The 13,212-nt window shown below is 42.8% G+C and overlaps 1 protein-coding gene across 30 annotated transcripts in view; it reads left to right on the plus strand.

Annotated features, from left to right (window-relative positions):
• SCRIB (scribble planar cell polarity protein) overlaps window positions 1-13,212 on the plus strand; it is a 113,776-nt gene that overhangs the window by 59,703 nt on the left and 40,861 nt on the right. For 18 of the 30 annotated variants that reach the window (XR_007509737.1, XM_049830097.1, XM_049830106.1 and 15 more), the window contains 6 exons: window positions 3,114-3,290; window positions 3,727-3,843; window positions 7,231-7,419; window positions 8,155-8,274; window positions 8,526-8,582; window positions 12,818-12,874. Coding sequence is in view for 28 of the 30 variants with exons in the window: in XM_049830097.1 (XP_049686054.1) it covers window positions 3,114-3,290; window positions 3,727-3,843; window positions 7,231-7,419; window positions 8,155-8,274; window positions 8,526-8,582; window positions 12,818-12,874 (717 nt within the window). In the remaining 2 variants the exon portion in view is untranslated. Of the gene's footprint in view, window positions 1-3,113; window positions 3,291-3,726; window positions 3,844-7,230; window positions 7,420-8,154; window positions 8,275-8,525; window positions 8,583-12,817; window positions 12,875-13,212 lie in introns of those variants that run through there. The other 12 variants (XM_049829896.1, XM_049829978.1, XM_049830013.1 and 9 more) reach the window with 4 other exon arrangements.

The following is a 13,212-nucleotide window of genomic DNA, read 5'->3' on the forward strand; positions in this document are numbered from 1 at the left end:
ACAGGATCATTCAAGTTGGAAGGGACCTGCGGAGGTGGTTTGATCTCACTGAAAGCACAGGGCCAGCCTAGATCAGCTTGCTGAGGGTCTTGTCTGGTTAAGTTCAGAGTATCATCAGAGATGGAGATCTCTCAGCCTCTCTGGGCTCCTCTTCCAATGTTTAACTACTATTATGGTGAACATTTTCTTCCGAATATCTAGTCAGAATTTTCCTCGCTCCAACTTGGATCCTGTGCCTCTTTCCCTATACCGCTGTGTACCTTTGAGAAGGGCCTGGCCTCTATTTTCTCTGTACCTTTGTGTTAGGTAGTTGAAGACAGCAGCAACGTTGCCTTTAGCTTTCTGTTCTCAAGAATGAAAAACCCCAGGTCTCCCTGCCTCTCTTTGTACAGTGTATTTTCTACACCCCTGTTCATCTTCTTGGCCCTCCGCTGCACTCATTCCAGTTTATCAGTGTCTGTCTTGTACTCCAGATGTAATGTCACAAGCACTGATTAATGGGGGATGATCACTTCCCTAAATTCACTGGTTACACCCTCCACTGTTGCTAGGGCACACTGCTGACTTAGCTGTCTTTCACAGTACACAGGATCCAAGCCTCTGGCCAGCAACAAGCCTCCTGAAACAGCAAGTTTGTTTTACAGATGTGTGCCTCTGTCCTTTGCAGTAGTGGTTTCCAGTAGGTTTTACCTGACGCTTCCTGTTGGCGCTGACATGTTGTTGTGGTTTAACCCCAGCCAGCAACTAAGCACCATGCAGCCATTTGCTCACTTCCCTCCCACCCAGTGGGATGGGGAGAGAATTGGGGGGGGGGGGGAAGTAAAACTCGTGAGTTGAGGTAAGAGCAGTTTAATAGGACAGAAAGAAAAAAAAAGACAATAATAATAATAAAAGAATTAGAATATACAAAACAAGTGATGCACAATGCAATTGCTCACCACATGCCAACCAATGCCCAGTTAGTCCCTAAGCAGTGATCCCCCCAGGCCAACTCCCCCCAGCTTGTATACTGGGCATGACATCACATGGTGTGGAATACCCCTTTGGCCAGTTTGGGTCAGCTGCCCTGGCTGTGTCCCCTCCCAACTTCTTGTGTCCCTCCAGCCTTCTCGCTGGCTGGGCATGAGAAGCTGAAAAATCCTTGACTTAATATAAGCATTACTTAGCAACAACTGAAAACATCAGTGTGTTATCCACATTATTCTCATACTAAATCCAAAACACAGCCCCACACTAGGTTCTATGAAGAAAATTAACTCTATTCCAGCTGAAACCAGGACACATGTGGTTCATTCTGGGATGGTTCCAGTGCCTCCTTTTGTGTAGTTTGTCCTCATCTGCTACAAGGCACTATACCTATTTTTAGATGCATGTCAGTAGAGATGAAGGCTCTTTGCTCTGTTGCCAGCAATCTCGAGCTCCCAGCCTTCCCCAGCTTGGGACCCTCTGCCATTTGTTCAAGCATAGCTCCTAGCTGGCCCTTCTTCTGTACAATGTGGGATTTGGACTCTCCTCTCTGCAGGGTTTCTGCAAAGAGCCTGTTGCTGTCCTGTTCATTTTCACTGACACTATGCAGTCTGCTCATCTCATCCTCTAGCTTCTTCACCGGCCAGCTCAGCACCTTGAGCGGAGCACACCTTCCACTGGTGAGGCCACCACCAGCCTCAGGGAGAGGTCCCAGACACTCCTGTAGCCCAAGACCCTGAAAGCTGCATCCTTCCTCTAAAGCGCATGGGATACTCCGGCTGCTGCTGGGGACCTTACCCTGTGGCATATCACCATCGTCCTTGCATGGTCCTCGGCACAGTTTCTGGGTCCCCTTCTGCTCTGCCTTTTTCTGAGCAGAGAACTGAACAGTCGTGGACATTTGGGTGATTCCATCTGTCTTGGTCTCAGTACCCTTTCTGATGATGCCCAAAATTTTGTTGGCTTTTTTTTTGCCTCTTCCTGCATGTGGAGCCCATGATTTCAGAGAACATGTGACAAAGTCTCTAGGAACTTTCCTGAGTTACTGTTTCTGAGTTCAGTGTTGTGTGTGCATGGTTTTCGGTGTTTTTCCATAGACTCGTTGTCTGTGCTGAAGCTCATGCCATGTCCTTTTGTCCAGTTTTCTTGACCCCTTTTGAAGTTCACCACCACCAGGGTGGTATTTGGCTGCTTAGAACAGCACAGTATCATCTGCAGACCTGGAGATTTCACTGTTCACTACCTTTTCCAGGTCACAGGTGGACATGCTGAATAACACCAGTCCTGCACCAATCCCTCAGGAACCTCACCAGTGACTCTTTTGTGTCCTGAGCAGCAGCTGTCCAGGCCTGCCCTTTGTTTCCTCTCCTTTAACCAGCTTTCAGTGCATTAAGATGGCCTTTCCTCCCATCCAGTGGATATGGCTTCTCTAATAGCCTTTAGGTTCAGACCTTGCCAAGGTCCATTTGGAAATCTAGAAGTTATGCCTACCAGACTCCTTCCTTCGTGTGTTCATTGTTTTTCTCAGTGCTTCAGCAGGCCAGTGAGGCAGGATTTGCTTTTACCAAAGCCAGACTAACTCATTCCCAACACACCCTGCTTATCCACATGCTCACAGATCTTACTCTTTCTTTGTTGACTCTATTGTTTTACCAGGAATAGAAGTTAGGTTTCTTGGTTAGTAACTCTGTAGTTCTCAAGATCCCCTCTAGAGCAATTCTTGACGACTGGAGTTGTACTGACACTGTCAGTCCTGGTACAGTGGCCATTTGTAATGGTAGATGATGCACTTCTGACAATGGCTCTGCAGTTTAACATTTGAGTTCCTTCAGAGTTCTTGTGAGAAAGCTGTCTTCCGGTTACAGTCACAGGCAAAATAATGGAAAAGCTGACGAAGGATTGTTACAGATGAAAATGATAATATGAGAATATAAGAACATACCGAATGACACCTTAAAGCAAATCTTACTTCATTCTTTGTCACTGTTCACAGATATGTTACCTCTTGGAGAACTTTGGTTGCAGAGAGAGAGAAGTCAAAACAGGCCTCAGAGGATGTTGGAGGATAGCCTAGGCACACAATCAGTGTCTCTCCAAGGACAAATGGAATTTTCTTCTCCAGTTGTAACATTAGTGATTCTTTGTAGGTCATTCCCCGTGGACTGGCATCTCGCAGTGGTCTCCGTGTAGGGGACAGGATCCTGGAGGTAAATAGCATTGACCTGCGCCATGCTACCCACCAGGAAGCAGTGAATGCCCTGCTCTCCAACACTCAGGAGCTGACTATGTTAGTAAGGCGAGATCCTCCACCACCTGGTATGCAGGTAGGTTCTGAGTAAGAGAACTGGGGGGAATTGCACCTTTCTTTATAGAAGGATCACTTTTGAAGGCAATTTCTTATCTAGCTGGAAATCTGGGACTAGGGTACAACCAAACTTCTGGTTGAAATTTCCTTCTCTTTTGGTAGAATCCAGTCTCTTGTAAGTATATATCCAGTTGAGGACTGTGGAGGGTTTCTTGCCATGCCCATGGTGATAACTGTGATCAGAGAATGATCAGATTTCATGAACACCAGACCTGAGCAGGAGACAAATACAGAAAAGGGCAGAGCCTCATCAGAAGGAATAAACTGTGCCAAATGAGTGAAAGGTCTAATTCAGGTCCTTTTCGGGGTATTTAGAATATGGCCAGCTACTATTCCCTAACCAATTCCAGTCTGAACTTGACCCAGAAACAAGGATACCTTTTCTGTGTTTACAGGAAATATGCATTGAAAAGGCTCCAGGAGAAAAGCTGGGCATCAGCATCCGGGGTGGAGCAAAAGGTCATGCTGGAAATCCATTCGATCCCACTGATGAAGGCATCTTCATTTCTAAGGTACCAGACCACTAACTCTGCAACTTGGTTGCATGCAAGGACTGCTAGGGAAAAGAGTGATCCCTGTGGAATTTGTTCAATATACTCTCTCCACTTTTCACTGGGTACATAAATTCTCCTGGAGTATTCTCCACCCACTGAAGGAAGTGCATCTGTTTCATATTTCCTCCTCTAGAACAGCTACAAAATTTCTTCTTTCATTTTCTATGTTTACTTTTATTTTGCTTTGCATTTCTTCTCTTGCCTTTTTTTCTGTGACGTAAACCCATACATCTTTCCTTTGCCCCTCCGCTCCTATTGCTTCGCCAAGTGCTTGTGGCCTTCCTGCCCACCCAAACATGCATGCTCTTTCCTCCTTTCATTGAAAGCATTATGAATTGCTTACCTTTCCTCCTGTGCCACGCGCCGTGTCTGTAATTTTGTTCCCTTTCCTTTGTAAATGACTGCTTGTGTGCATATTTATTTGTCATGTCGCTTTTCCCCGAGAAGTAACACGTTTTCTTTTCAACAATATACTGCGTATAAGCTTATGCTCCTCCTGACCCTTATCAAAAAGTATTGCCGCCTCTTTCTTGTTAGCAACAGAGCATAGTGTTAAGTGGTGTAATTTTTGGTCTTGCTGCTGACCAAAGGGGAATTCTGGATGTTCATGTTAGTGTCACTGGTTCCCTCTTTAGCTGGTATGGTAGGGTAGAAACTCAGCTCTAGCTCTAGAGGTCTTAATCCTTGCTGGATGGTGGCTACTTTCAAAGAAAGGGAGTACTCAACATTTGTTACTACTTGGATATAACTTCTTTATCTGAGTTCTAAAGTTAAAAGAGTAAATTCACTCTATCAAAGTAATAGTTGCACATTCAACTGCAATATTTGTAATAGCTGTAAAACAAAACCTCAGATTATTGTAACCTACAATTATTTTTAATGATTAAGTTTGGTTTTATCTCCTTCAGTGTTACAGCATTTAGGGGTTTGGAAGGCTTACATTTTAGTCCCATTGCAAGGTTAGTTTATTTCCTCCACCCCCCCCCCCCCCCTTTTTTTTTTTTTTTTTAAATAGTATTTGTTTTGGCCTGTGGAGAGCCAAAGTACTGAACTTGTCTGCTCTCCCTTCAACTGTGTTACTTCAGCTTGGTATCTCTTCTTGGTCCTAACCAGAGTCGTCTTCTTGCTTCTCTTATTTTGTCTGTGTATTTCCAGTAACTGAGAGACAAAGTAGTGCTTTTTCTTATTCCTCCGCTTTGGATGTCTGATTACTACCTTCTTTCTCATAAGTTTTTCTTAATTTGCATTTCCATTGAGTCCCTTAATTGTCATTTTTTAAAAACTTGTAATCTGGTTCTTCCTTTTTAAAACCTTCTTGATGAAGTGTTACAAGTTGAATACCGTGAGAAGTATAAATTATATCTACAATTTGAAATTCATGATCTGTCTCAATGGGGATAACTCAGTGTCCCTCAGTGACATATCAATAATACAGATGACAGTTGGCATTAAGGACATTTTTCTACATTAACTTCACCTCCTCCCATTATTTCTGGGTGTTCTACTGTCACACTTATGCACTTGCTCTCCCTGGAAAAGAAATTGTGAGTATTCGGTCTTTATCCATTCATCTGCATGTGACCACTTTTGTGCATGCACATGCATTCACACACACTTAAATGTTTTCCTTTACAGCCCTGGAGAAATTATGTGTAGGCATGCATGGCTGCTTTCCCTCCCTCCAAACCTTTTTTTTTTTTTTTTTTTTTTTTTTAAAAAAAAAAAAAAAAGCATGCAGCATTTTTTCTCTTCTTTTTACAGGTACTTTATTAAACATATATCCGTCATTTTTTCTCCAGAACAGCTCTCATAAATCAAATAAACACCCATACAGTTGGTTTGTTTGGGTTTTTTTTCACTCTCTGATCCTAGTAATATGTGGTGTGCAGTAGTTTTTTGTTTCTTTCTTTCTTTCCTTCCTCTGATGTTATTTGTGGCTCCATCCTACCTTGACAACCAGTCATGCATGTCCTTGCATTTCCCCCACCCAGCAACCAACTTTGTGTGACCTTGTGCTCTCCTTTATGTTCGTCATACATCTACGGGCTTTGCTTGAGATCCCTGACATTGACATATTCTTTCTGCGAAGCCCTTGTGTAGCACTGGTCACAATTCTCTTTGTAAAGTGTAGTCATGTTGGTTCTTTTGCTTTGAGACTGGGCCTTTGAATTGAAGCTGTTCGTTTGTCTCTGGTGTTCCCAGTGAGGTGTGTCTGTGTACCAAATGTACAAAGGTCTTCATTTGATCTAGGTTGACTGTGTGTACATCCCATTTTGTTCCAGGCCTTTTGGTTTCTTAGAAAAAAGCAATGCCCATTTGGTGATTCCGTTCCTTTCCCTAAGGCACTTTAAGTTGTATCCTTTATTTCTGTCTGGTTCCTGATAGAAGCTTCTCCTATTGCCATTGTTCAATTTTTTTCTCACTTCCCCAGCTTGCATATTTCTCCTGAGCCTCATGTTTGCATGTGTTTGGGTTTTTGTGGGGGTTTTTTGTTTGTTTTTTTTCTTCTCTTTCACTTTGTACCCACAGCATGTCCCACAGTCTCTCTTCCCTGTTCTGAAGGGGAAAAAAAGGAATAAACCTCTTTGCTTTTACTGCCTTTGTTCTCGTGGCAAAGCATGCACATTCATTCTCTCCTCAAACATATATGAGTGCTTGCACTGTTTAAGACAAACTCTGGCTTTCATGTGTCTTATCAATATGCTGCATGCAGTTGTTTCCCCTGGTGACAGCTTGTGTACATGAGGCAAGTATGAGTTCTTGTGACATGCTGAGGAAAGAAAATAGGAGTTACACATTATTTCTCTGAAAGAGAGGATGGAAAATGACAGACATGCGTAACTTGTTACGCCTGTTTACCACAAAGACAGTGAAAAGTCTTTATGCCTCATTTATCTTTATCCACAAAAATTATCCTTATGCTTGCATTTTCTGTCGCTCTCCCCCGACAAAAAACTATTACACTTTCCTTTCTGTGAAGATAAATCGTAGATGCGAGAGCTTGCTTTCTCACCTGCTTCATTGACAAAACAAAAGCAGTTTCTTTCCTTGGGACAACACATTTCAAATACAGATTCTTTTTTATCTCCCATAAGAGGTTTTTTTCACACCTGTTTCCTCTACCAAACTGTACATGTTCTTCCTTTTCTACCCTCTCCGTAAGTACTTCCAGTACTTCCAGATATGAGTACTTCCAGATGCTTTCCCTGACATGTAGCCGCAGCCTTTTCTCCCTTTTTCCTTTGTATGCTGTTCTCTCTCATTCCTTCTTCCTGATACTCCCCATGCTCTATAATCTTCTCTTACCTCCTTACATGATATCTTGATTCACCCCATTTGTTATAGGTGAGCTCCTCTGGGGCTGCAGCCCGGGATGGCCGTCTGAAGGTGGGAATGCGGATCCTGGAGGTGAATCATCAGAGTTTGCTGGGAATGACACATACAGAAGCAGTGCAGATACTCCGAAGTGTGGGTGACGCGCTCCTTGTGCTAGTGTGTGATGGCTTTGATCCCAAGGCTGCAGCTGCTATTGAGGTGAGAACTGAAATGCAGGGTGCCCTTGTACTGACCAGTACCACAAGAGGATCCCACTTCTTTCTTCTTAGAAGATTGCTGGATTTTTCCAACCTTTTGCTGTAGTTGGTTTTTTTTGTTGTGGGGTTTGGGTGTTTTTGTTGGTTTTGTTTTTGAAGTCCCAGATTTCAAAGTCTGGTCTTCTGCTATATGAACTGCAGGTGGTTGGCAGTTCATAAAAGCAATAGTCTCTAAAGACTGTCTCTCTTCTGCTGATTGCAGAACTGTTTCACAATATCACTGCACTGGTTAGAAATGTCGTTTTCAAGCTAATTTTCTCCAGGCTACTTATGCCTATTTTTTCTTGTGCCAATGTTATATTTAAAGTAAATTGCCTGTCTGTTTATTGGTGTTTGCCTTTCCCCACAGGGTAACACCTACCCATAGCAATCCTGTGCTTTCTCGGCTTTCTTTTTTCAAGGCTTACTAAGTAAGCTTTTTTATTCTCCGGTAGAATATGTACCTAATCCCTGGTCACCTTATCCCCTTTCTGTACCTGTTTCAATTTAAATTCATCTTTCTTATACCTGAAGTTCCTTGAGTAATTGACAGCTGAAATAATGTTTCAAGTTGTGAAAGAGTTCTGACTTAATTAGGATGGTCTTGATACTCTGTATCTGTGAGCCCAGGGTATGGAATTTTTTTGTATGGCATGCTGAGCGCTTCCACCGTGGTTTTTGCCTTTTTGCTTTGTAGATGTCCCCAGGAATTATTGCAAACCCTTTTGCTGCTGGTATCGGACGCAAGAATAGCCTGGAAAGTATCTCTTCCATTGATCGGGATTTAAGCCCTGAAGAACTGGAGATCCTACAGAAGGTGGGTATTTTGGCTACAACTGGGAGAATGTTAGGCAGTGGAAAAAATTTATGAAAAACTCTAATGTCTCCCTTGGTGCATGGAATCTGCAACATAATGGGTAGTGGACTTCCTTTTTATGGGATGAGCAGGTCCCAGCACTTTCATCAGGAACACGCTAGGACGGGACTCTGAAATATTCATGAAGTTACAGGTGCTCCGAGTGAGGAGAGAGCACTGGGTGAAGCGGCTCTAACTTTGGTCTCTCCTAGGAGATGGAAATGGTGAGAGAAGCAACTCAGTGGGAGAGAGAAGAAATGGAGAAAGTGGTGAGAGATTTTTCACATAGCAGAATCTGTTCTGACAGTGGTTCTGCCAAGCCTGTGAGCCCTAAGGAAAATGCCACAGATTATCTCTATCCTATTGTTAATGCCATGGGGGGCTTTGGGCCTTCTCTCTTCATAGTGCACCGCTCAGTTATTCTAGCTGCTTTTTGGCTTTGCCATATCTTCCAATGTACCTCTTTGGTGGTACTCTTCTGTTATTTGCAGAGTTCATCTTTGTTAGTTGCTGGTACATTCTGGCCAAGCTGCAACTTTGAGAAAAATGGCATATTAGCTTGGAAGTCCCACAGTTCTCTCGGTACAGCACTCCATGCCCTGACAGAGCTTTTATGAGCAAAGATGAGAACGCACAGCTCAAAATTGCCCCGAATTGAAGAAGCGGCACTGTTAATCAATCACGAGTTTGTGCTCTTCAGTTTACATTATCATTTTTCTTATTCATTATGAGAATTTTGTATTTCTGCCCACTATTTCAGCCTTTCACAGAAATAGATTAGCAGAGTCAAGCCCCTCGGGGACTTGGGTTTTCTATTTATCCCACTTAAAACTAATTAATATTATTCAGTCAGATTCTTTCGGAAGATGAGAGAAAATTGAATTTTTCAGTATTGTCACTTAGGAATCTGCTCTCCTGGCAGATCAGTATGTGTACATTTTGCAGGTGTTTCTTCAGGCTTCCAATTTAGATATACCTAATATTTCTCTAGGTTCTTTCTGTAGTTGTAATCACTCAGGTTTTGTTACATTTGCTACCCCACAAGGTTGTAGTTATGTTGGCAATTCTGGATGGAGGTGAGCTTTATAATTTAGTTAACACTTGAGATTTTACTTGTTTTGGAAAAAAACAGTCAAGGTTTTGAATAGACAATGGCACAGACTACAGTCCATGAACAGGAAAACGAACAAGAAAATGGCCGTATGACCTTCCAGGCGTGCAATATGTATAATCACTAAATACACACATATATTTCATATTTATATAGTCCTACTCTGCCTTCTGTCAGTGACTGCAATGGGCTACGCAGGGTACAATTTTACAAAAGACTGGGGGAGAGAGACAAAAAGGGTTCAGCGTGTTGCAGACTCCCTTTGGAAGCTTTGATTTATCTTTGCTGGCCTACAGCTTAGATCACTGTCAGCATGTGCAAGAATAAGACAAGGGATTTCTGTCCTAAGTATCTGCAAGGTGTTCTGATGGTGTTGGAGATCTATACTTAAATGGGAGTTCTTCCAGTGGAATGACCTTCTAGAATAATCTTCAACCTGATCAGTTGAAGATGTCCCTGCTCATTGCAGGGGGGTTGGATTAGATGACCTTTAAAGGTCCCTTCCAACCCAAACTATTCTGTGATTCTATGAATAATTTATGTAGAAAGGGACCTCTACAGGTCACTTGGTTCAGCTTAGAGCAGAGCCAATTTAGATCAGATTTAGGTTTTTCCTATAAAATATCTTGTTCCTTGCTTAGGAAGGAACTGAGGGTGATTTGTTGTGGTTTCAGAAAAACTGATTTTGTAGTGTTACTGTTACAGCAAAAGGTATTCCTACCAGTTTTATGCTGGTAGCATGTGGATTTGAATATTCTCTAGGAGACTTCGGGTACTATGAGTCATTATCAGCATTTCTAACACCTCTGGATAAACCAAGAAGAGCAATTCTGGCTCCAAAACCATGCTACTCTGTCTGAGCAGGTTGCATTAGCTCAGTCTTGGGTAGATAAGGCTTTTCCAAAATTTATGCTGAGATTACTTTAAAACACTCCAGAGACTTTGTCAAAAAAAAACAGAAAAACCTTTATGATTGATGATACAGCCTTGGCCATATCTCATTTCAAAAAGTGCTGATGGTATTATGATAGCTTTTTATGGAAAACTTGAACTTGAAATTTTATTAAAATGGTTAATGTAAAAGAAAAAAAACTTGGCAATAGCTAGTCATTCAGCTATCAGCAATATTTCAAAACAACAGTGGGCATCTCATAACAAATATCATTATTCTTCCTGGAGGCTGAACAATATACAGTAATCATGGCTCATCTTTCTTCAATGTTTTATTTTTGGTAGATTTTTAAAGCAATATTTTGAGGTTGCAGTGACGTGTATTTAGGGACTTCTAAGGTCTGTATTCCTATATACTGCCTTTTCTCTTGCTATAGCGTGGCTTAGTATAATTACAATGTTGTCTGTCCCAGTCTCTGAAGAGCTGAGAAGTAGGCCTGTAGCCTGGTGATCAACAGAGACCAAGAGTCTCCTCCAGAATTGCCTGTGCCTTTAAAGGATTTCATTTTTTTTGGTGCCCCTTCCATTAGGGTACTAGGAGGAGGTAGCAATGAATGCTCCAGACTTGTCTGACATCTTGGGATCCATGGCCTGAGACCAGTGCGCAAAGACACGTTTTTCTGCTGTTGTCTTTTAGTGTGACCTTGAAACTGGGATTCTGTCTCTAATACTGGTTTTGATGATTAAATTTGTACCAGTGATGGAGCCAGCACTGTATGGTAGCCATTGTAATGCCATAGGAAGTTCCCACCTCGGTGCCAGATGCTCAGTAATACTATTCCTGTCACCATTTTTGGACTGTCCTCTAATACTTCAGTGTTTCATGTTTGGTTTTGCACAAGAGTGACAGAGATCAGATGTGCCTCCTTACAGTAAGCTTGTGAATGGAAGAAATGGGAAGAATTTTGGCTTTGCTATACTCACAGTTAGTCCTGCAGAGGTTTTCAGATACCACTATTGCCCTCACTCCATACATCTCTCAAGTTCAGTACTTTGATAATTCAGTTTCTAATAGCAGTATTAGTAACTCAGAATCACCGTGGAGTGATTCACAGTGCATTTCTCTATCCCAACGCTAGAGCTGTACTTATTTTTCTAATCTTAATCCAGAGCTTCTCCAGGCTCCCCAGATGTTGTCAGAGATGAACTTTGAACATTCTGTAGCTCTATCTGGGCTGGCTGGTGCTCTTGTCTCTTTTCAACTTAAGACCTCAGAGGAGGATCACATACACGTTTAATGTCAGCTTGAACACTCACCTTACAGATAACACTTGTCCAAAATAAGTATAACCAGATTCAGAACAGACTTTAACTTAAATATCCGTAAATAGCCCTTTGGGTCTTGTGATCCTCCAGAGCATTAGTTTTTTCTCATGATGCTTTTTTTTGTTTGGAGATCCGAGGGTGTGATGTGGGACACTGATTATTTACTAGTGGTAATGCACAGAAGCTTTTGAAGAGAAGGGCCTAGGTGCTTAGCAGAATTTTCGGTTAACTCCCTCTGTATTTCTCGGATGCCTTTCGCCTCCCATGCTTCCAGCCTTGGGACTTCTGGACCACCTGGTTGCTACTGTTTGGGAGGAGCAGCCAGGAGGGTTGCAATGCACAATAGGATGCAAGAATGATGCTGCTTTTGTCCACAGCCCTCGCTCTGCAGCATAGGTGCTGGGCAAAAAGTCACAAAGGTATAAATGCACAGAAATAATTCTTTAAGACAAGTAACATATTACTACCTTCCTCTTGCAGCTTGGAAGCAAGCCCATAGCTGGGGCTTGTGAGATTAGTCACTGGTCACTCTTATAATATTCCTGTGCTGCACTGAATGACTGAGAGCTGACCAGCTGATTTTAAGCTCTGCCTTATGCTTATACAATTTCTGTCTCTATACATAGTCTTTTGGCTGTGATGCTATAAACAAGCACGTGATTTTTTTAGGTCTTTTTCCTTAGTGACAACTAGGCCTGTGCTCTGTAGATTTGTTTTTTCATTCCCTTCCAGCCTCTCCAGTCTGTGCTCTGTCAAGATGTCTCTTCTCACAATAAGCAATCTTCTACTTTCCCTTGGTGATGGCGTACCTTGTGCTTGGGGGGTGGGGTAGGGGCTCTATCTCCTTTTGCTTTTCCCCAGGATTGACCCTGCTGAGGATCTTAGAGATGTCTGCTCTCTTCCCCTCCTCTGGTGATACCTTGGCCTGTGTTGTACAGGTTGTCCATTCCTGTCTGTTTTGCTGGTGATAACTGAGCTCATGCAGAATTCCAGCTCCTCTGTCCCTGGGCCCAACCTATGCGCTGGGTTTCTGCTTGCCCTGTCCTGCCGCCAGTGCTGTTCCTGCTCCTTTGTCCCCACTTTGGAGTTGCTGCACAGCACGGTGCTGACATCTTTCCCTCTCTCTTTGCCTGTGCTGCTTGGATGCTGCTCTGACTCTGTCCTGTCTCATGGAAGGAGTGGATGCGTAGGGAGCGGGAGGCAGCCACACAGCAACTTGAGGAGGAGGCAGAGGTGAGGAGCATGGTGGGAGGGTTGAAGAGCGGCAGAAAAGGGCTGAGCTGGACTTGAAGGCTGGCAATACCTCTAAAAGTGCTCATGCCCTGTAACTTCTGTTGTCCACTCCCCCACCCCCAAAGACTTGACTTTTGAGTGTAAGAAGATACCAGAAGTGAAGAAATCTGTAATGTGATTGAGGAAGGAATGGTTAAAAACAACGGCTTGAATTAGAAAGGCAGACATGCAAATGGGAAGGAAAATCAAATGAAATTATACAATGAGTGTGAATTAAGGTTGAGAAAAGATACTGTACAGGAATTGTAGTTTTGCACTCTCAAATGTCTCCATATCCA

Source organism: Accipiter gentilis, chromosome 2 (assembly GCF_929443795.1).
Source record: "Accipiter gentilis chromosome 2, bAccGen1.1, whole genome shotgun sequence".
NCBI classification, from domain to species: Eukaryota; Metazoa; Chordata; class Aves; order Accipitriformes; family Accipitridae; genus Astur; species Astur gentilis.